Raw genomic sequence first — 23782 nt, forward strand, 5'->3', positions numbered from 1 at the left:
TCTGTTGGTTGTTGCCAAAAATTCAAATAAACTTGTTTAATTCTTGAAAATATAGTCTAAAACCACCTGTGTGCTGCCATCTACTGGTTGAATCCAAGTATTACAATTGAATTTCGGGATTGGTCAAACCATGTAAGTCTGACGTCATGATCTGATAAAAGTCCTGACCCCAGCCCCGCCCCTCTGACTGGATTTCCACATTTTGGCTGTGGGCGGAGTCAGCCTCCAACGTTCCTGTTTGGTTACCCTTTAAGGACCCTCCACATCAGTTTTGGACGTTTTGGATGTCCTCAACTCGTCGTTTTTTGACGTGCTGCTGTTCCCCTTGAATCGGGGTTTGGTCATTTTGCAGTTCATGCAGTTTTTCTTTTTAATTTTAGGATTTTAAGCGCAAAAGTCTACAAACCTTCAACACCATAAACATGTTTAGTTGCCATCATCATTTGTTTTTCAAAGGTCAAGTCATTTTTTAAACTAAACCTTCAGAAGGCAGAGGGGGCGTGTCCTCACAGGGGCGTGGCCTTCTTGAAATTTTCAGACTGATCAAAGCCTCAGACGGTTCTGAAGTGCTTCCATGTGAACTACGGCTTCAGTCACCTTATAAATGACTTTTTAACCTCTTTGCTCTCCATTAAAGGTTCCTGAATGCAACTTGTTAAACTTCATGGACCGAACCGCAAACAGGAACCAATTAGGGTTACAGTAAAAAACAAAACACTGCATTTTTGAGCACATCTGGTGACAGATTTCTGATGAAGTGACTTTCTTAATCAAGTTTTTCAGCAGAAATTCTACTCTAAAGTTGTAATCAGAAACTTAAAAAACATCTGGATTGACTCCAGTCATTCCAATCACTTGATTCTAGTTTAGAGAAGCACCTTTGGGTTTCTGGGAAGTATTTGTGTGACCTTTGTGTGTGCGTGTGTGGTTGTTGACCAGCTGTCCGTGTGTGTGTCGGCAGCAGAACAACAGGCAGACTCCCTGTTTGTGTGCGTTTGATGGCATTCAGAGCGGCGCCATTGAAGTCCGCCGACAGTTCTTTTGTCTGGAGCGCTTGAAGCTAATTTGCATGAAATTACCAAAAGAAGGAAACTTCTTGAAAGGCCCCGGGGCCCCCTTTCTGGAAGACACACACATGCTCGGGGGCTCTTTGTCTGCTTCATTAGACCATCAGTGTCTCTATTCTCTCTCCAGGCATCTCAACAACAATAGGATCGTTTCCATGGGAACCAACTGCTTCCACGGACTCCACAGTTTGGAGACGCTGTGAGTTTCTCTGTTTGTGTTTTTAGTGTGTGTGGGGGGGTGGGGGTGGGATGGGGTCAGCAGATGATTTGGGGGGGCTTTCATTTTCACTTTTTCAAATTCTTTTTGCAAAAACATCTCCAGAAAAGCAAACAGTCGCTGTGTTGTCCCGCCGGCGTGGGTCCGCCAGCGGAGCTTCTGTGGACCCCCCAATGTGGAAGCTTGAATTCATTACATTTGTCTCCATAAATGTTTTTTAATGCGCGCTTTGAAGTTCTGCCCTAAAAAACAACGCCAACATTTTTCCTAAGAAGCTGATCTGCACAAGAAACAATTCTGGTTTCAACCAAATCATTTTGTACAAAAACTTCAGAAAATGCAGCATTTCAGGCTCTTTAACTTTAGTCTGTTCACTGCTGAAAACTACTGAGTGGTTTGCAGCTCAGAATGAGACGATCAGCTGGAAGCTGAACTATGTTTACTATGTAAACCTGGTCTTTTAATTCCTCCCAGTTCATGGATTATAAAGGGATTTTCATAGTTTTTTGGTACTTAACCTTTTAACACCGTAGCAAAGTAACAAACGCTCTTAGCAGACATACGCTTCCTCTGTAAGAAACATCATACAACAAGAAAACTCATGAAATAATAAAACACCAAAGCCATGTTCTCAAAAATGAACTAGAAATGTTTCATTAGCTGCGATAATGTCAGTGTGAATCCTTTTTACTGTAAACAGCCACTGAAGATACTGAAGCTTATTCTTGAAAATGGTGACACAATTTACTTTATATGGCTGAAGGGATTTGGTGAAAATGCAAAAGCTATTTGGAAAATGTTAATTTGCTAAAAGACTGGAAATGTCATTAAAGAAGAGCGCTGAAGATGACCTAAATTTTAAAAAAAAATTGTTGTAAAATTGCTTAAAAATCCCTAATAAATGCCAATTTTGCAAAACTAATTAGTATGTCACTTAAATATGAGCTAAACTCCATATTACTACTACTCCACATTTTTTTTAGGATATTTTTAAGTTTAGGTATTTTTTCCGCTACATGCTAGTTGTTTTGGATAACCTAGGTTTTTTTTTTAAAATAAAAAGTTTTTTAGACTAATTTAATATTTAGCTAATATTTTAGTTGCTATCAGCTTCAGCGTTTTCAGCTATCAATTTCAGCACCTTTAGCTACCAGCTCTATAACATCTTCAGCAGCCAAATTCAGCTTCCAGCATTCACTCTAGCATATCTAGTTCATAATTATGCTAAAAAGTTACAGTTTTAAAATGTTAAAAATGTATTTTCAGTGTTCAATAAATGTTTATTCTGTTCAGCCGCGACCTCAGGTGTGTTTTGGATTTTGGCCCCTTATGCGAGTTTTAAACTCCAGCTGTAGAGGCTTCATTTTTCTCGTCTGGTATTCGACTCAAAATTGTACCGCCGGATAGCTCCACTATTGCACGTCGTTGTATTGCTATGCTAATGTTAGCTTGGACTTGTGAGAAGCTGTAAACTATCCTGAGAGTTTATTTAAAGGCTAGCAGAGATAACTTCTGCGGCAACAGTCCCGCCCACAACTCAGAATCGTATCTCTTTTGAGCTGTGGAAAATATGCCTTTTGTTTTTTTATTTTGGCTAAAATCTTCATAATAAATTCTGACTCACAGATTGAATTTTTTTTTGTCATAGATTCTTATTTTAGCTGTTGTTTCTGTGAAACTGTGATTGGAGCGTGACCTAATGTTGTGGGTGGAGTCTTTCAGTGTGATGAAGATAAGAAGAGCCTGATACTGATATCAATGGATGTAGAAATGCACCATTCACTGAACGAGATATTTCCAAACCCCTCCCCCGCTCAGCGGAGGATTTCCTTTGTGTGTTTGTTTTTGTTACCTCGTGGGGCCCAGGTGCAATCAGGACCTTTTCAGGACTCGCAGACGTCAGGCTGGTCCTGATGGGGCAGAGCATCGTTTCCTGGGTCTTTGTGAAAGTTGGAGCCAAGATGTAAATAGAATCCAGCAGAAGGTCGGAGCTGAGCGCTGAACGGCGATGTGAGCGCCATGTTTGCAGGGAAACGTTTGTTTTCTCAGTGAACCAGAGCAGCGAGTTTAGACACACAAACATGCAGTGGAAACACTGGTGTGTGTTGAGCCGACTCTGTGTGTGGCCCGCGCCGTATGCAAATCATAATGAGTGTTTGCACACAAACTCCGGCCGCAGGAGTTGACGTGTGCGCGTTTGCGTACCTGGACGATCAGCCATAATAAACTTCAGCCGAGACTCAAGTTCATCTGAAACTACAAACACAAACACGGAGGAGGAAAGAGAGAAGAAAAGAAAGAATAATAAATTAATCCAGTTACTTTAGTCCAAATCTAAAGGAAAACAAACTGGGGTTTGGAAGAGCGCGGTCATGCTAACACCAGTGTCCGTTCAAATGTTGGACTAATGTAGCTCATGAGTTTTAGCTTTGATTTTTATTTTCTTGTAAAAAATGAAACTGAAATGGAATTAAAACTCAAATCCATAAAATAAAACAAATGAACAATCCTTTACTAAAAACAGTTACAGCCTCGTTTTTTCTCCGTCTAAATCAAATGTAAAAGTTAGCGACAAAAAGAGACAAAAACATCTGTTTCTGTGACAATATTTTCAGACAGAAACATTTAACAGTTTCATATTTACATAAAGTTACAAACATTTTTATTGATAAACTTTTACATAAAAATAAAAGTGTTCAAACAAATATTTACTGGCATCACTTTTAAATGTTATAATTTATCCCTAAACTCTTTGGTTTGCAGCGTTCTAAAAACTATCTAGAATAGATCTGAGCTCAGCGTCTCATGCTGCTGTTTACCTCTGGTGAAGGAGCAGATTCACTGAAGTCTGAAAACTTTTCACCAACAGAAACAGAAGCTGCATTAGTATAACTCCTTTTAGGCTGTAGATTTTTGGACCATGACACAGAAAACGTTTCCCTGAGACGTCACTGTTTTTAACTAGATCGCTAAGCTAGCAGTTCAGAGCTAAATACAAAAACAATAAAACATATTTGGAAAGTTTATGAAACTGTAGAAGATCTTTCAACTTCAGAGAACAATAAATCTGCAGACAAAACCATGAGTTTTCCTTCACATACAGAATTATTAAGACAGTTCTCATGTAGCAGAAGCCGCTCTGGCTAATACGCAGCGACAGACATGCAGATAATAAAGTTAGTAACACGGTGGATTTATATTCTATTTAGAAGATACCAGTTTTATCATTTATTTTTCTTTATTTATCCATGCCACCTTAAAAGTCGTTCATAGCTGAATCTAGTGTCTGGTTGTTAGCCACCACTTTGACGTTAAAGAGAAAATCTTCATCACAAAGTTCAAACATTTTACAGAGAATGAAGATTCAATCAAATAAAGTTTCTGGTTTGTGGAAACTTGTAAAATTAGATACTTTTCCTGCAGACAGACTGAATGAGGTTCAGAAACTGTGGAAAATGTTGAAAAAATACCAATGAATGAAAGTTTATGAAAAGTCAGAATATAATCTATCTTATTATTTAATTGAATCTGGTTGGGGACCACTGCTCTAGAGAACCGTCCCGTCGCTGAAGTCGCGCCCCAGCATCTCTGATGGCGTCTGTACATTCACATGACATTAAGATTGGAGGCTGCTGCCGTGTTTGTTGTGAACGCAGCTCTAAAATACTGTCCGCCACAACAGCATTCTGTTTACTCCTCAGGTGCTGGTTGATAGCTGCAGTGCATGATGGTCTATTTTTACTTTAGTCTTCTGCAAACAAAGACGTCAAACAAACCTTAAAATTGGTCAATATATTCCGTCACTATATTGATCTGTAAGAATTCCTAAACAAAAAGCAGAACTACCAGTTTCTAAACTGTCCTCATAAAATCTATAACTTTATTACTTGTTATGACTTTTTAAAGACACTCCATCATTTCTGCTCCTATCAGGACTTCCACACGAGGTTTCAATCCAAAACTGAGTTTCCATTTCAAACTCCACTAAGAACATTTCCAACAAAAAAATAAAACAAATGAATGTCATCTTTCATCCACTGCTGTGGAGACAAACATGAAGTAGGACCAGTTTTCCTCTTAGAAACATTTTGTAGAGAATCAACATGTGATGGACGCATGACTGTTCAGGATATGAAACAAGAGCGGCACAGCAGCTATTGTTGTTAACAATCATCCCATGGTCGCACACACAAGGACTCAGACACAGACTGAAGCAATTTCAATTTAATGTTATTTTCACAATGTGGCAGCTTCATTTCACACACAGTGTATTTGTGTGTGTGTGCGTAACAGCCACCTGCATCCCAGAGATGGATGAGTGGACCTAATTAAAGCCATGTGTGGAGCCCAGGAATGCTCTAGTCTCTACTGGTGATGAAAGAAAACAAAAAAGGAAGGAGACACAGTTAAATGTTTCTTTAATAAACTTAAAGGACTCCAGGAAAAAAAGATGAAAGCCAAACACAAAGTTTGAAACATAAACATTTACATGAAACACTTTCCCAGTCTAAGGCCAACATTCCCACAGCATCGTAAAATCGGTTATTCCATAACGGATCTAACGCCGAGCTGTCATTCTGGGGGGCTGGCGTTCCCGTTTGGATCGGAATTTCAGCGTCTGAGGAGGAAACCAATGACTGATGCAGTTCTAGCAGCTGCTCTTTTGAGGGCGCTATTGTCCGAAACGAGCTCCGAACAGGAGGGATAAAAACGGGAAGAAGGAAAGAATTCCTCTTCCTGTGATAATCTCCTCTTACGCTTCCTTCATCTCAATTCCTGCTTCTTCAGATTCATGCAGTTGCCTGTTAAATCAGTTTTAAGTAAATGTCTTTAAAGATCTCCTGAAGGACAGCGGCTGTAGATTAGCCTTTACTACTTTTGGATTTAAAAAATCCCACAAGAAAACCTTTAAATCCAGGAATAATGTTGTTCTGCTTTTGTGCTAAAATCTAAATATGTTTTATTATGAATAAAGTTAATTTATTGCTGTAAATGCAGCCGTTAATAAAGCTCTATTTGAATCTTTATCGCAACCACAAGGGGGCAGTATCTAGTGGTTTCATGTTTCAAGTAAATTCAATTACATTTTATTTAAGTAGCCCAGAAGAATCGCCTCATTGGGCTTCATGACGGTAATTGTACAGAAGCAGAAGGTCGGTCATAAAATATAAACATTAGCTAATTGCTAAACTAAACAGACTAAATAAAACTGCTTTATCCTGCTCTTAGACCCTCCCTACTGGTAAGGAAAAACTAATTCAGGAAAAAGTAGACACTATAACGATGTCCACATGAGGGAGAGATCCTCTTCTAGGACGGACAGGAGATTTACCAGAACTATTAAAGAGGAGTTAGCTTATCTAACTCTACGACATGTTTGATTACTAGCTATCCAGAGGGTCGTGTCATAACGAAAAACTCACATCAAAACCAAACCAGTCATGTGATTTAAATCAATGAAATTAAGGTGGAAATGTGACTGCACCGAGGATCGGGCTCCTGTTGCCATGGCAATGGACAGACTGACAGAAGTGGCCAGACGGGGATCTCTGTGGGTCATATTGTTTGCAGATGACACTGTGATATGTAGGAGAGCAGAGCGAAGGTGGAGAAAAACGCAGAGAGGTGAAGGTTTACTCTGGAAAGGACAGGAATGAAGGTCACCTGCAGGAAGGCAGAGTCTCTAAGTGTGAACAAGAGAAACGGCGAGGATGGAGAAAGGGGAGGAGTTCAAGAACTTGAGGTCAACAATCCAGAACAAGAGAGGTGAAGATCCAAGCAGGTGGAGATGTGAGATGTGACCAAAGGAAAGGTGTAGAAGACTGTTGAGAGCAGTCAGGAGGCAGCAGAGATGAAATGTTGAGGTTTTACTTTGAAATGTTCCACTGTTAAACTCTTTTGGTGGAAGTTGACTTTTAAGTTCCTGTCAAAAATGCTAAATGTTCTAAACGTCTGTTTACCTGGTCAGGGATTTGAACTACAACCAGTTGGTGGAGTTTCCTTCGGCCATCCGCTCTCTCAAACACCTCAAAGAGCTGTGAGTCTTCGTTTGGTTTGTTTTATTGTATTATTTGTGTATTTTCGAATATAAAACGGAAATGATGACTTTCTGCCTCTTCCTTCTCAGAGGTTTCCATAGCAACAACATCCAGTCCATCCCTGAGCATGCCTTCATAGGGAACCCGTCACTGACCACCATGTGAGTGGAAGTCACACAGTTTTAACAGCAGCTTTAAGAATCAGGAGTTTTTTATGTTAAACTTTGACCACTTTTATTTTGCTTTTTTTTTTCAGACTTTTCTACGATAATCCGATCCAGTCTGTCGGACGGACGGCTTTTCAGAACCTGCCGGAGCTTCGCACTTTGTAAGGAACAAATCAAAGAATTTCGTCTCCTCACATTTGTTCTTCTGGATGTTTTCATCCAAGAGGAAGTCCGATCGGAGCTGCTTCCTCACGATGAGGAGAACCAGTTCAGGTGGTTTAGAAATCTAAGACTGTCACCTGAACCTTCCTAGTGGAGCGTCGAGTTCCCACCGGTAGATCCAGGAAACAGAAATTAAATCTCTGTCCTGGACGAGAAAGTTTGACCAATCTGCGTGGGAACAGAGACGCGAGCGTCAATCATCAATCAATACGAGTATTTATGTTAAAACTCAAAATGATTGGACCTCTGCTGCTCCAAACAATGGATCTGCTGCCCCCAGTGGTGTCCCGCTGAACTGCATCCGGATCCTTTCTTCATTGGGTTTGGGTTTCTGAACAGGTGTTTGGTCATATGACCTACTGGTTTCTGTGGAGCCAGTTTAAGGCGTGCCGCCATCTTGACAGGATGTGACATCACTGGGCAGAGGAAACATTGAGGAAGAATAAAACCTAAACCAGAGAAAAAACTGAAGCTGACGTCTTTTTCAGGTCTCTGAACGGAGCAGCAGAACTCCAAGAGTTCCCGGATCTGACAGGAACCAGGAGTCTGGAGAGTCTGTAAGATCCACACACACATAGACACAAATACACACATTTACAGACACACTCACACACTCAATCATAGACATACACTACTACACATCGCACACACACACCTATATTCATCTACATGACACTGACAGATACACAAAGACAGACACATCTATACAACAACACACACAGATACACACAAACAAACAAACATGCACACAAAGAGACACTCATGTCTATACACTAACGCACACACAGACACATGTACACAAACATATACATGCACTCAAACACACTCACACATATTTACACCAACAAAAAATCTAAATATGTAAAAAAAAGCTTCATCATATCTGAGTTTTTTGCAGTTTTAGTGTTGTTTTGTATGTGTTGTGTGTTTTGTGTCGTGCTGCGTGTGTTCTTTTGTGTTGTGTCATGTTGTTTTTTGTGTGTTGTGTTGTATTGTATGTGTTGTGTTTTGTGTTATGTTGCGTTGTGTCGTGTTGTGTTGTGTTTAGTGTGTTGTGTGAGTTCTATTGTGTATATGTTGTGTTTGGTGAGTTGTATTGTGTGTGTTATGTATGTGTTGTGTTTTGTGTGTTGCGTTGTATTGTATTGTGTCTTTTGTGTGTTGTGTGTGTTGTTTTGTGTGTTTTTGTCATGTGTCATATACATGTATCGTATATATTGTTTATGTGCTGTGTTATGTTGTGTTGTGTGTTTTGTTGTATTGTGTGTTGTGTCGTGTTGTTATGTTGTGTGTTTTCTGTCATGTAGTGTCATTTTGTATTGTGTATGTTGTTTATGTGTTGGGTTATGTTGTGTATTTTGTGTATTTGGTTGTGTTATGTTGTGTGGTGTGTTGTATTGTGTGATGTTGAGTTGTGTTGTGTTGTATTGTGTGTTTTGTGTTGTGTTGCTGTATCTCTCAGACTGCCGTCTCCAAACCTCTCCAGTCTTTCCGATTGTCTTCATTTTCACCTGAATCCAGAGCAGTTTTTCTGCTTGTTGTGTTATAATAAACTCTTGTGTTGTGTTTATGTTGTCGTGTTTTTCCGTTCTGGAGGTCGCGTGAGTTCTGCTGTAACCTCGCTCTGAACTAAAGGTGGAATTGAAAACACAAACCAAAACTCTGACCCACATTCTTCCCGGCGTTCCGGACTTCCTGTTGTATGAAGTCAAACTCCGATTTTAGACATTCCTGTTTGTGAACTGAACTCAATCCAAGTTTCCAGAATCAAAGCCGCACCCGAGTCTCTGACGATCCAGGAGAGCTTTCAGAGACGGTAAAGAGGAATTTTAGGACCAATCTGCAGCCAGAACATGATCTCATCAAAGTTCTGTGAATGATTCTGGACCAGTTCCTGAGTTCCTGCTCTCCTTTTAGATCCAGAATCCTCGGATGCGTCTGAGAGACTTTCAGATGCAGCAGATCTAGAATCTGTCGTCTGTTTTCTCTGGAATCTTTTCCGCTCCTCCGGTTGTTCGTTGTCTGGTCCTGGTCCTGGTCTGGGCTTCAGCTGCCCTGAACCTTGTTGTTTCAGCTCCTGATTGCTTCACACCTGAGCGCTGTCACTCATTAACCTCCAGAGAACTCAAACGTCTCCGTTTCCTTAATCTGTCACCAGTTGGAGGAAAAAGTTCCTCTTGATCCTCCGAGTGGAGCTGGGGTTATCTGATCAGGATCATCTGTAGTTCAACCCAATCTCTGATCCTCATGTGGAGGATGTCAGTTTAGATGTCAGAAACTCTAATGTGATGATCAGACAGACGGTGAATTTACTCAGACGTCTGCTGGTGGATCCACTGATCCTGGATCAGAAACGGAGCTGCTTCCTTAATCCCAGCAGCTTCTATCAGTCTGCTGAATGTGAATGTTTGAAACGATGAAGATATTTGTGCAAAATGCAGAAGATAAACTCAAAGATCCTCAAATGAAAACTTTTATTAACAATTTAGTTTTAGTCTTTGGGATCAGAATCTCATTTACTGTCATTGTTTTTCAGACGAAGTTAGTATCTGCTTTGTAAAGCTGATGTTTAGGAGAAAAAGGGAAAAATAGAGTTTAAATATTTACAGAAATAACAACTTCATCTTGTTTTTGTGTTTGTAAATTCCAAGGTTTTTAAGATTTTACGGAACTTATGCGATTTTTTTTTTTTAGCCCCATTGAAAATGAATCGGAGAATTTTCACATTTATAAAATGTATGGAATTATAAACACTCAGCATGTTCAAGAGATTCAAGCTTTTTCTTTTACTTACACATTTTTTTTTAAATTTTAGGCCAATTTTACTTTTTTTTTCTTCTCCACATAATTCTTTAAATATTTGTACATTTTCTGCAGACGATGCAGGTTTGGTATCAAAGCGTTCAGCAAGTTAAAGAAATTATTGCTACTGAAGTTTTAACGTTAGCTTTGGGTTAAGCTAACATTTTAGCAACATGCTAACTTTTTTGGCTGATTTGGCATCTATTGAGGCTTTGGGCTTATTTTGAGTTAAGCTAGTATTTTGGCGACATACTGGCTTTCTTGGGTAATTTAGCATCTACTGAGATTTTTTTGCTACATTTTGGAGTTAAGCTAATATTTTAGTAACATGCTAACATTTTTGGCTAATATAGCCACTACAGAGGTTTTTTTAGGTTACTATGGAGTTAGGCTAGGATTAATCAACATGCTAGCTTTTTTGGCTAATCAGCTGAGGTTTGGGGTTAGTTCTGAGTACATATTAACACATTTTTTATTTATTTTTTGCAAGTTTTGTGTTTTTTCAAGAAATTCTTCAAATTCTTTTTGCAATTTCTTTCACTTTTAAGTCATTTAGCAATGTTAGCATTATGCAAGTAGCTTTAGCATTTTCAGCTAAAAGCATTCACACTCGCATTATTGCAGGTAATGCAACTTCTCTACTTGATTTATTGATTTTAAAATATGTTTAACTCATCTTTTGTCCAAATATTTTTCTAAAACATTTGTTTTCTGCGCCTGAACACTGAAACGCTCCAAAGCTTCATTTCATTCCTGCATAATGAAGCTCTGAGCCCCTGAAGCTGTGTGAAGCGGTGAACCCTGACCTTCCAGTAAGACGGTTGTCCTCCGCTCTGACGCCAAACCTCTTTGGTTTCAGGACCATCACCGGAGCTCGCATCACCTCTCTACCTGCTTCAGTGTGTGAACAGCTTCCCAACCTGCAGCTGCTGTGAGTCCAAACACACCTGAGCTCACCTGGGTGTCGTGCTGCTCTGAGACGCGTTCAGGGTCACTTGGAACTCAGACACCTGGAATGTTCTCCTCTGTGCAGAGACCTCTCCTATAACCACATCCAGACCTTGCCCAGTTTCTCCGCCTGTGAGAGTCTTCAGAAGTTGTGAGTTCTTCACTTTCCACATTATTTCTTCATCTGTGAAGTCATCTATCAAACACAAACCCCCCAGTGGGGCAGGAAGGCAGAAATGTTTGGTTATAGGATGATGGAAACATCCCAGCTGCTGTTTTCCAGAGACCTGCACCACAACGAGGTGGAGGAGCTGCAGGAGAACACCTTCACCGGGCTGAGCGCTCTGCGCTTCCTGTGAGCGTGCACGCACACATGCACACCTGCACACACATGTGCACACACATGCACTGTCACACGTGCACACACAGAGGAAGTCGTCAGTTTTCTGTCAGTGTTTCTTCAGTTTGGTCCACCAGAGGGGCTGATGGGTAAAAAGGAGGCGGGCAGCATGTTGGAAAACCGGAAAATTCATTTAAACTTTTTAAGCAAAACTTTCCCGACAAAATTAGGATTAAATACATCAAAGACGACGTCTATAAAGGAGATCACACGGAAAGTTTAGAATCCACGTTCCTGATGTCAGACGGAGGAGAGTTCTGGGAGCAGAAAGCTCCGCCCCCATGGTGCTGAGGCAGGTAAACGGTCAGGATCTGAGAGCGGGAGGCTGGAGTCTCTTCTGAATTTGGATATGCAGAGATGAGGGTTGGACTCCGCATGAGCCGGCTGAGTTCTGGACTCGTTGGACCAGAGACGCAGTGAAGCAGAAGTTAGACTTTGGAAGGTAAAGACCGACCGGCGCTGCTCTTCCACTGTTCTGGACTCACAGCGCCGCCTAAGCTCCAGCATCGTGTCTGAACATCAGCACCGATCATGTAGGAGCTTTAACCCTGGCCCCGCCCACATCAGAAACAAAGAGCGGCTGTCACGGCCGGGTCCGAGCCGCTTTAATCCCAACCAGCCGCTCAGAAGCCGGTCCAGCCGGATCAGACGGGTCAGACGGGTCAGAGCTCCGGACAAACCAGAGCGAAGAGCAGAAACTCAAACGTGGTCCTGATGTGAGCCTGAATGTAACTCAGTAAAGTCTATTATGTAACAAATAGACGTTTAATCACATAATGGAGTTTAAAGGATTAAATGTTGCCCACAGGGACCAATGAGAAGACTTTTAAATCATTTCTGTCGTCGCTGCAGAATCCAGAATGATCCAGACGTTTACACTCATTCGTTCTGGATTAGGATTATCTTATTCTTGATTCCTGTTTGGAGCTGAATTTCTAAACCATGTTTAGCCTCTAAAAAAACTAGTTTGTAAAAGTCTGTTTTAAAATGAAAATGAACTAAATGCATTTTAAACATAAAATCCTGGAACTTCTGAAATGAAAGTGAACAACTTTAGATGATCAAATATCCCAACATTTCCACAAACATCAGATTAATAATTATAATGTTTCGCATTTTCTCTTAAGAAGTGAGACTATAAATGTTTGAGTTTAATGACTGAAACTCATTAAACTCCAAACCTTCTGATTGAAGTGCAGTAACGGCATGTTGGAGGCGTGTTCTCCTCTAACCGCCGCTCTCCCGTCTCCCAGAGATCTCTCCTGGAACCGGCTGGCGTCCGTCAAACCCAACAGCTTCTCCGCTCTGCCGGCGCTCAACAAACTGTAAGATTCACACATCAGAACACGAAAAAGTCCCCAGGATTTGTTTAATCTGAGGAGTAAAGATTAAAATCAAATGGTCCCGGTGAAAAGGCCACGCCCACTTGTCTCTGCAGGGATCTGTCGTCCAATCAGCTGTCGTCTCTGCCTCTGAGCGGTCTGCAGGCGCTGACTCACCTGCGGTTGGCCGGTAACGGTCAGCTGATGGCGTTGATTCCGCGTGAGGAGCTGCCGCGGGTCAGGTGGGGCGTCTCTGCGTGTGACGGTTCTGGTCCGACTTCTGCAGAACTCCTCTGAGGTGTGGATGTTGGATCTTCTCAGGTGGATGGAGCTTCCCTACGCCTTCCAGTGCTGCGCCTTCACCTCCTGTGAGAGGCAGGCAGGAGGAGGCGTGTCCTGGGAGAAGGAGGAGGCCGTGGAGCCGGCGGGGAGAGACGCTGCTGTCCTCTTCAGTCAAGGTGGAGCGAGACAAAATGATTTTAAAAAAACACATTTTTTCAAAATGGCGACTTTTCTGTAGGTTTATCTCCATAGCAACCATTTTACTTTTTGGTCGTCTGGAGGTGATGAGCAGGTTGACGCCATTTTTATAAGAATACGGGAAAGTAAACTTTTGGATTTCCATAGCAACGGAGGTTTTTGTCAGCCATGGCATTCCTAATATGGTCATATCAGATTTTTTTTTTTTCAGCTTGATTCAGCGATTCATATAAAACATTCTCACAACAATCCGTCCAATCAGTAGATGAACGCCACTTTCACTCGCTCGCCACGCTAACAATGTCTAACATCTGCAAACTTTAAGACCAACATTTAGGAGCCTCCCAACGACGTTCCAGGAGTTAGAAGGCAATAGATTGAAATGTGTTAGAGGAGTTTACATTAGAGAGCTAAAGGTGATTTTGCTTCCTAAGGTCAAAGGTCGACAGGACTGGCGTTGTGGTTGTAGACTTAAGTGAAATTTTCCTTTTTCCCGTTTCTCTTATTGTTCAAAAATTTTGCCAAATTTCTGACTTTGACACAACATGGTATAAGCTGTAGGTCCTGTTGCTATCCCATAATAGTTTTCAAACTTCCTGTTGATGTTCCTGACGTGTTTTTTTTAGTCTCATTAGTCAATTGTAACTTTTTTTTAACCCAATAAGACATTTTGGCCCCATAATGGTTTCTCTCACTGTGATGTCATCATTTGGGGGGGGTAGTTGCCCAAAATACATTTTCACCAGTTACTAGATATGTACAAATATCTGTGAGTTTTTGAGTTTGTGTCAGGGTGAAATTCTAGAACAGCACAAAAAACCACAGGAAGTATCCATAGACTGCAGAATCACTGCACAGCAAGGCCCCGCCCCCTTACACTCCAAACAGGAAGTGGCTCCAATAGCCAGAATCCTGTAGACTTCTACAGAGACATAAACAGCTGTTATCATTCTGTTGGTCTGAATAAACATTCTGGATCTGATACTTTTTAACATCTTTATAATCTTTATTTTTTTAAGATATTTTTTCTTTATCACAAGTTATCCAGGCTATAAACTGACCAATCAGAAGCCTCAGTAAAACCATGTGGTGCCCACCTCAAATGTTTGATTGACAGCTGCTTTCAGTGGAAGGGGCGTGGCCTTCAAACAAGCTCACTCCTTATTGGCGACTGTAAAAAAGTGACGGACTCGGACCAATCACTGTCGTCTGGCTCCAACATGGCGGCACCTGTACTAGACAGAATTAACCTGAGTTTGTAAGGGATTTATGGACACGCCCACTTCGTCCAGTGATAGTATATGAGGGGAGGTTCCGTCCAGTTCTCTATGTACTGTCTATGGAGGTATCCCAGTAGTTCTTCTTCATGTGATGCAGTAGTTTGAAGGTGGACAGAAGACTTGTGTGCTGCTGCCCTCTGCTGGTCGGTTGAGCTTTTCAGAGGAACTCAAAGTTGATGTTTAAGTGAAATAAGGAAAAATCTGAACAGAAAGAGAACAAAGGAAAGATGTTTCTGATGATTCTGACTCTGATGAGTCGGGTCATTTGTACCGACCACTTCACAGATCAGGAAAATGTGGTTTCAATCCCAGCATGCCGTTTGACCGTCGGCCCGTCTTTGTCTCTGCAGCAGAACCGGACTGGCAGGACTTCCTGATGGAGTTTGAGGATGAACCCAAACCTCAGCACGCCGTCCACTGCAGCCCCACGCCAGGTAAGAGGTCCCGACCCGGTTCTGTTCACGTTCTTAGAGCAGGAGAGGAGACGCTGAAGATCCTCAGAACCTGTTAGAATCCAGAAGAAGGTTCTGATCCCCCTCATGACGCTGCAGCAGCTGTTCATGAAGACACCTGAATTATCGGTTCAGTTTTTACAAACGACGTTCTGGAACGTGTTCTGAGGACGCCGTTTCTGCAGGACCGCTGCGGCCGTGTCGCCACCTGCTGGGCAGCTGGATGATCCGCGGCGGCGTGTGGCTGATCGCCGCCGTCTCCCTGATCAGCAACAGTCTGGTGCTGCTGGCCGTCTTCTTCTCCCCCGCCAGCGTGGTCACGCCCACCAAGCTGCTGATTGGCCTGCTGGCTCTGGTGAACGGCCTGATGGGAGTCTGGAGCGGCTGGCTGGCCGTGGTGGACGGCTGGACGTACGGAAGCTTCTGGAGGTACGAGAGCAGAACCACTTAACCAGAACCACTTAAACAGAATCATTCCACCAGAACCACTCACCCAGAACCACTCACCCAGAACCACTCACCCAGAACCACTCCACCAGAACCACTCCACCAGAACCACTTACCCAGAACCACTCCACCAGAACCACTTAACCAGAACCATTCCACCAGAACCACTTACCCAGAACCACTCCACCAGAACCACTTAACCAGAACCAATTCACCAGAACCACTTACCCAGAACCACTTAACCAGAACCATTCCACCAGAACCATTCCACCAGAACCACTCACCCAGAACCACTCCACCAGAACCACTTAACCAGAACCATTCCACCAGAACCACTTAACCAGAACCACTTACCCAGAACCACTTAACCAGAACCATTCCACCAGAACCACTCACCCAGAACCACTTAACAAGAACCACTCCACCAGAACCACTTAACCAGAACCACTTAACCAGAACCACTCCACCAGAACCACTCCACCAGAACCACTTAACCAGAACCATTCCACTAGAACCACTCACCCAGAACCACTTAACAAGAACCACTCCACCAGAACCACTTAACCAGAACCACTTAACCAGAACCACTTAACCAGAACCACTCCACCAGAACCACTCACCCAGAACCACTTAACCAGAACCACTTAACCAGAACCATTCCACCAGAACCACTCCACCAGAACCACTCCACCAGAACCACTTAACCAGAACCACTCACCTAGAACCACTTACCCAGAACCACTCCACCAGAACCACTGTTTTCAATGATGTCCGTAAAGTTTTTATTCAAATTCAACATAAAATGTTTCCAAGTGTCTCACTGTGAGGAGGTTCTGGTAAGTTCTGGATGTTTCCTGGCATCACAGATCCAGAGGTTCTGCTGATGTTTCCTGTCGTTTCTCGCCTTCATGGATTCGCTGCTTTCCTCGCAGGTTCGGAGCGCGGTGGGAGAGCAGCTTCCTTTGTCCCCTCAGCAGCTTCCTGTGCGTCTTTGCGTCTCAGACCGCACTCTTCCTGCTGACCGTGGCGGCGTTGGAGCGCTGCCTGGCGTCCGGCGTGCGCAGTGGCGGTGAGAGCGGCTGCACGGCGAGCTCTGGACGGATTCGTCCCGCAGTCGTGACCTCCAGATTTCTCCTCTGTCTGCAGGTCGCTCCGGCGCCACGCCGCTCTGGATCCGCCTGTCCGTCTGTCTGAGCTTCCTGGTGGGCGTGGCCATCGCGCTGCCCCCTCTGGTGGCCGGAGGCAGCAGCACCTCCTTCTGTCTGCCGCTGCCCTCCTCCTCCTCCTCCTCCTTGGCGTTCTCCGTCTCGCTGGTCCTCTTCGACTCGCTCTGCTTCCTCCTCATGACGGTCGCCTTCACCCGTTTCTACTGTCAGAGCAGCAAAGCCGCGGCGGCGTGTGACGAGGAGGCGGCGCTGACCCGACACCTGGCCTGGCTGCTGTTCTCCGACTGCCTCCTCTACCTCCCCGTCGCCTTCCTCTCCTTCTCCTCGCTCCTGCGGCTCCCCGCCGTGGGGCCGGAGGCGGCAAAGGCGCTGCTGCTGCTGGTGGCGCCGCTGCCGGCCTGCGTCAACCCCCTCCTCTACCTCCTCTTCACCCCGCTCGCCAGGGAGGAGCTGACGGCGCTCGCCAAGCGCGCCTGCGGAGGCGCGGCGCCGTCCAGGCTGCAGAGACGGGCGGCGGCGAGAGGAAGCACGCTGGATTCAGACGACGACGAGGATGCAGAGAAACAGTCGTGCGACTCCACGCAGGTGCTGGTGGAACATTTGAAGGAGGAGGAGTCAGGAGGAGGAGGAGGAGGAGGAGGAGGAGAAGGAGGAGGAAGAGGCCTTCATCACTGAACTGAAAGAGCGGCAGAGTCTGATCCAACGACCCATCCAGACTTTACAGCTGCAGCTGCGACTGCGACTGCGGATCAGTCAAGAGGAACGAGAAGCTTCACTGATGGAGACGTCAAATCCCGTCAAAACAAACGTCTGAAAAACAAACATCTAATCATCAATGATCAAACACAGAGGTGGGAGGATCATGATGTGGGCTGGAACGCTGAGAAAGCACAAAAACAAATCTGCTCCCCACTATTTCAATTCAAGTCATTTAGTAGCAGAGAACTCAAATCTAAATAAAAAAACTTTAAAATGTTTAAATCCTCAGGAAAGGTCAGAGGTCACACGGAGGTTATGTAAGGAAACCACCAGAACCACAACTTTAAAACGTGTCAAAGTTACGGCCCGGGGGCCGGATCCGGCCCTCCTGGTGATTCTATCCGGCCCTCCAGATCATTTTATTGTTATTAATGACCCGATGTTATCTTGAGCTCATTTCTAACTTGTATAATTTTGACAAAATATATTTTTATGGAGAGTAAAATATTAAAGTTATTTAAGGTTTAAGTTGATTTATTCTGGAATAATATTCCTGCATTTTTATTATTCAGAATTAGGTTAAAAAGTTACAGTTTGGCATTTACTAAGATTTTTTTAGGCTGTTTTGGAGTTTATCTAATTTTTTAGCTACATGCTAGCTGTTTTGGCTAACCTAAGTTTTTTTTTTTGTTTGTTTTAGGCTAATTCGGCATTAAGCTAATATTTTAGCTGTCTAGCAGCTTTAGCATCTTCAGCATCCAAATTCATCTTCCAGCATTCACACTAGCATGATTGCAGGTATACATCTAGTTCATAATTATGTTCAACAGTTTTAAAGAGAAGGTTTTAAGATGTTTCTCCGTTCGGCCCGTGACCTCAGGTGTGTTTTGGATTTTGGCAACTCTGCGATTGAGTTTGACTCTCCTGCCGTAGAGTCTTTGTAGCTAGCATAGCGTCATTCGACCTCCTGCTGTTGTTTTCTCTGCACAGAAACTCAGTTTTCCTGCAGGTGTTGATCCAAACACACTGCCATGCTTTTATTTTGAAAAGCGACTGGTTTCGCAGCGTCGTGTCAGCAAATGTCGGCCAAACGCTCGGCCCTAACAGCTGATGTTCTGGCGAGCGCATGTGAGAACCGCCACGTACGTGCGATCTTCGTCACGCAGTTGGACCTCGATGTGGACTCCTGATGTAAATACAAACTCCCATGATCCTTTGGTTCTGTAGATTGGTTTGTTGGTCCTCCTGAAGAGTGAAACCATCCGGTTTCTGTTCTGAGCTCGAGTCCAGGGACGTGAACCGGACCCAGGTCCAGAGTCTGGTTGTGAGGCCTCTGGTACCGTGTGGATCTGCTGTGATCATTGATCATGTGATCAAACCGTTTCTGTAGTTTCCATGAAGGTGAAATCTTCTGTAACTTTTGTCTCTACACTGAAAAAAGTGAAACTTTCCATCAATTAACACAAATTCTGTATTTTGTTACATGTAAAATTATTAGTTTTCTTCCACTTAAAATTATTGAGTGTAACTAATTAAAGAAATGTTGTAAAATGATCCAAAGTTTCACTTTTTACAGTGTAGATTTGGTTTAATCATCACTTCAATTTAGTCTGTAAACGTTTGAATCCTAAAGATGTTCCTCCTGCTCTTCTGTCGTCTCCTCTGCTGGTGCGTATAAAGTTTTTACACTTTGAACCCTCTGATAGTTTCACTTCCCGCCTGCTGGAGTTTCTCCCTTGAATCTGGAAAACTGACAAGAGAGAGGAAGTGATGAGTTACCGTGGCAACAGGACACCTGGGTGTTTCCATGTTCTCCTGGTTGAATCCGTCATTTTCTCACCTGGACAAAAATCTCATAAAGCATGAAGGTTTATTTTCTCTGCGTCTCTTTTGGCATCAAAAAAAGCAAAAAACTTAAAGAATCTGTGATTTTTTTATGATCAGCACTTAAACGTTTGAAAAAGTTCTGGAGTTTCTGCAGAACCTCAGACTCGGATGTGAAGCCGTCTCTTGTAAAGTTTTGTAAAGTATTCTAGTTTTTGGAGGTGATTGATTGTTTATTCTGTAGAGTTCTAGTTTGTGATGTAAATGAATTAAAAGTGCTTTAAAAATCTGTTTTTGTTTCTTCTTTCTGGTGAGAAACAGAAATAATCAGAACCTTCTAGAAGTCATCATCACTAAACGTGAAATAATCTGAATTTAGATCCAAATGGTTTAAGGTGGAAAAATACAAACAAATGAAAAATAGTTCAGAATTTAAAGGAATCATGTTTTAATACAACGACACAAAAAGCTTTAAAACAAATAAATGAAAACATTTATTTATTTTAGTAGCAACTTCTGAAGATAAAAGCTTCTGTCAGTTCTGAGTGATAAAAACTAAAACAGATCTACTTCCTGTTTGAGGAAGAAAGTGTAAAACAGATGTTCCTCTGTAGGAATCAAACCTAAACAGGACAAGTTGGACCTCAGCGGTTCTGGTTCTTAGAATCAGAGAACTTCAAAACGACAGATCTTAGTGTTTAGAAAAGGCTGAAGATCTACTGGAATAGAAGAGAATGGTGGATGTTTGATGGACGTTTGGTGGACGTTTGGTGGACGTTTGGTGGATGTTTGGTGGACGTTTGATGGACGTTTGGTGGACGTTTGGTGGATGTTTGGTGGATGTTTGATGGACGTTTGATGGACGTTTGATAGACGTTTGGTGGACGTTTGGTGGATGTTTGGTGGACGTTTGATGGACGTTTGGTGGATGTTTGACGGACGTTTGGTGGACGTTTGGTGGATGTTTGACGGACGTTTGGTGGACGTTTGGTGGATGTTTGGTGGACGTTTGATGGACGTTTGGTGGACGTTTGGTGGACATTTGGTGGACGTTTGGTGGATGTTTGGTTGATGTTTGGTGGTGTAACAGAGTGGCGCAAAGCGGCTGTGCTAAAGTGACCAGACACAATCTTTTTGGAGGTAGAAGGGGTTTATTTTTCACCAGGCTCATGACAACACCTCCAACTCAACCTCTTGCACTGAACAAACAGTTCTGCTTATTTGGCCTGTCACTAATTGGTCCAAACCACTGCACAAGGAATGGAGGGGGTCAACATCAACACCCCTCTCACCCAAAATGGTTGAAGCTGCACATTCAAAATGGCTGCCAAGCATTTTAACAAACATTTGTCCAATTAAGCCTGTAAAGAAAATAAAGGAGCAGACCATGAACACACAACAGATAGACATAAGGTAACACAAAGTAACAAATGGCACTTTGTTACAGGTGGACATTTGGTTGATGTTTGGTGGACGTTTGGTGGACGTTTGGTGGACGTTTGATGGACGTTTGGCGGACGTTTGGTGGACGTTTAGCGGACGTTTGGTTTATGTTTGGTGAATGTTTGGTGGACGTTTGTCTGTTTTGCTTCATCTCCTCCAGCTGAGCGTTCTCACCTCAGGAAGCAGCTGAACGTCAGCATCTCTGAGCTGATTCTGGAGATAAAATAAGGAGGTCTTCTGACGGCATTCCTCCTCCATCAGTCGTGATCGGTGATTGGTTGCTCCATGTCTGACATCTGCAGACACGCTTTCATCTTCAAACCAGTGAAGCTGCTGAAGCTGAAGCACATCTTCATCATCGTCTTCACCCTCTGATGAACACGGCGTTCCGCGAGGGTTTCTGAGTTCAGGAATGAGTCACAGCAGCCTGTTAGTGACTCAAGACATGAAGGTGAACGACTCATGAAAGAGAAGAACTTTCCTTCATGAAGATCGAAGGTTTAGAGGAAGTTAACTCGTCTCATGTAAATATTATATCAATAAATCTGAGTAAAAACAATTCTTCTTAAATGAAGTCAGAGTGAAAGCCAAAGCTCTACCTGAGCGTGCCGTGATGGGAGGAGCCACAAGGTGTCGCTATTCTCCAGGAGCATCAACAGGAAGTTCCAGCTGGTTTCCTGTCAGCGACTGAGCGGCGTTCTGGGAGCGTTCGGATTTTTGCTGGTTCCAGTCCTGATCGTGTCCCTGCTTCACTTGGTGGGTCTTTTCGTCTTCTTGAAGACAGTTCAGCTCGAGAGTCGTCTGGCTCCAACATGGCGGCGTCCTTATTGTAAACAGTTGAATTGTCTGAATTTGGTTGGAGCTGGAAGTAAAATGTTTCCTGTGGGTGACGTCAATCAGTCTGTAGGATCCCAGAGCCTTTTTTGGGGGGATATTTTTCATTTTAGGGGGTTTCCTAGAACATTTAAGCATGATTGTTGTGTTCAGGTGAGTGTGTTCAGGTGAGCGTGTCCAGGTGAGCGTGTCCAGGTGAGTGTGTCCAGGTGAGTGTGTTCAGGTGAGTATGTTCAGGTGAGTGTGTCCAGGTGAGTGTGCTCAGGTGGGTGTGTTCAGGTGAGTATGTTCAGGTGAGTGTGTCCAGGTGAGTGTGCTCAGGTGGGTGTGTTCAGGTGGGTGTGCTGATGTTCCTGATCTCCCCCCAGCTTTACTAAAACAGGACCAGTGGATGAAATGGATCTTTGTCGTCTATGAACTCGACTTTACCTCTACAGGTAGATCCATCCGGATAATCAATCATAAAACCTGGAACCGTTCGATCAGGTCAACGACGGGTCACTAAGTTTGTCAAACAGAAGAATAAACACAAATATGAGCATCAGTTCATCCGATTTTCTGCTGCTGCTCGTGATGAAAACTGAGGATCAGATTATTGACACATGATTGACTGAGCTGATCTGATCCTCACTCAGACGAGTTTTGTCGTCTTCATTCCTGCGTCACTGTGAGTCACCAGACGGCGACTGTGTCCCTGAAGCTGCTGTTCCTTCTGCCTTCAGGAGAATGATCTCACCCAGAAAGGATGTTAAAGTGCGTCTTATTTTAGGGATTCCTCGTTAACGTTTCTGCTCAGTTCAACACTTTGGTGTTTTGATGCATTTTGACACAAATCCACTAAAAAACGTCATCACTTTTCTCTCCATCATCATCCGCACTCATCCATCAGCTGCAGTTACCTTTAGATTCATTTAAAAATACGTTTTCAGTCAAGTTTGAGTTTCCTGACTTTGAATTAAAGATAGAGTCCTCATCTTTGATCAAACTGCTGAGTTTCCTCATAAATGTGGTTTGCCGCCCCCTGCTGGCCACAGACGGAGCAGCACAACACTTTCCTCTAATCCTGATCTTCAGTTTCATTCAGAGTTTTCTTGTTTCTCTCTTCAGTCAGAAGTGTTTCTAACAGTTTACTGGAACCATGGAAACATCTGTTTAAAGAAAAACCAAACAAATCATGGAAAAACAATTAAACCAAACAACTTGATGCAGAGATAAGATACGTAATCTTCAGGTCAGAATGTCATATCTGAGCTTTTGTTCCTCCATAAAAATGTCAAGAGAAGCCAGGTCAGGATAGAATAGGATAGAATAGAATAGAAAACGATTCTTTGATCCTAATAAACAAACTTTACATTGTTTGAATCCACAAACTTTATTTGTTTATTGTCAGAGAAACAAAAATGTTCTTTTTGCTGCTGAAAGGTCACGTGATCAAATGGAGGCGGAGCCAGGGGCTAAAAACTACAACCTTAAAAACATGGATTCCCTTTGCAAAAAGTACACTTAAAACGTATTTCATTAAGGAAACTTGACATAAGAACAGCAAGAGTACTACATGTAGTACAGAAAGTACATTAACTCAATATGTTTTTAGACTAAATTTGAACAAGTTTACAAAATATAGAAAGTAAACTTCTAGTCTACTGCCTCATTTTTACCATGAACTACTTGTAGTACACTATGTTTTGCTAAGGGTTGTTTGGCTCCGCCCACAACTATCAGTCATCCAAACCGTCTATCCACAAGTTTCTGACATAAATAAAACACAGAACACACATAAATAAAAACTTTAATCACATTAACAAGAATTTTATCTTTAAATACGTTTGACTTTCAGAGGAAAACATCCGTTTCTGGTCCAAACAGGCAAACGGACCGACCAGCTTTCTCTGGTTCTGGGTCCGGGTTTAATTGAATTGAATTGAGTGTGGCTGTGTCTGCACTTCTCCCTCCCCTAGCTATCAGCTTCAAGGT

The 23782-nt window shown here is 42.9% G+C and overlaps 2 protein-coding genes and 1 long non-coding RNA gene across 6 annotated transcripts in view; 2 read left to right on the forward strand and 1 right to left on the reverse strand.

The window, feature by feature from the left end:
• Positions 1-18189, forward strand: part of LOC112157951 (leucine-rich repeat-containing G-protein coupled receptor 5) — a 40104-nt gene extending 21915 nt beyond the window's left edge. The window contains exons 6-20 of one of the 2 annotated variants that reach the window (XM_024291071.2): positions 1195-1266; positions 7253-7321; positions 7412-7483; positions 7579-7650; positions 8200-8268; positions 11373-11444; positions 11547-11612; positions 11745-11816; positions 13115-13186; positions 13300-13425; positions 13505-13641; positions 15297-15377; positions 15581-15824; positions 16775-16911; positions 16989-18189. In XM_024291071.2, coding sequence (XP_024146839.1) covers positions 1195-1266; positions 7253-7321; positions 7412-7483; positions 7579-7650; positions 8200-8268; positions 11373-11444; positions 11547-11612; positions 11745-11816; positions 13115-13186; positions 13300-13425; positions 13505-13641; positions 15297-15377; positions 15581-15824; positions 16775-16911; positions 16989-17683 — 2056 coding nt within the window. In that variant the 3' untranslated portion in view covers positions 17684-18189. Of the gene's footprint in view, positions 1-1194; positions 1267-7252; positions 7322-7411; positions 7484-7578; positions 7651-8199; positions 8269-11372; positions 11445-11546; positions 11613-11744; positions 11817-13114; positions 13187-13299; positions 13426-13504; positions 13642-15293; positions 15378-15580; positions 15825-16774; positions 16912-16988 lie in introns of both variants that reach the window. The other variant, XM_036210261.1, reaches the window with a different exon arrangement.
• Positions 7555-11436, reverse strand: LOC112157957. 2 transcript variants are annotated; one of them, XR_002921253.2, is made up of 3 exons: positions 11320-11436; positions 7956-8160; positions 7555-7879 (listed from the first exon to the last, which is right to left on the reverse strand). It is a non-coding gene; the product is annotated as an uncharacterized LOC112157957 (long non-coding RNA). The 2 variants fall into 2 exon arrangements; XR_004947179.1 differs by lacking the exon at positions 11320-11436 and adding an exon at positions 9383-9461.
• A 2718-nt stretch (positions 18190-20907) lies between the features above and the next one.
• Positions 20908-23782, forward strand: part of LOC112152612 (myelin regulatory factor-like protein) — a 23823-nt gene continuing 20948 nt past the window's right edge. Inside the window, exon 1 of one of the 2 annotated variants that reach the window (XM_024282304.2) lies at positions 20908-20944. The gene's annotated coding sequence lies outside the window, so the exon portion shown is untranslated. Of the gene's footprint in view, positions 20945-21615; positions 21731-23782 lie in introns of those variants that run through there. The other variant, XM_024282297.2, reaches the window with a different exon arrangement.

This window comes from Oryzias melastigma, linkage group LG23 (genome assembly GCF_002922805.2).
Source record: "Oryzias melastigma strain HK-1 linkage group LG23, ASM292280v2, whole genome shotgun sequence".
Lineage (NCBI taxonomy): Eukaryota > Metazoa > Chordata > Actinopteri > Beloniformes > Adrianichthyidae > Oryzias > Oryzias melastigma.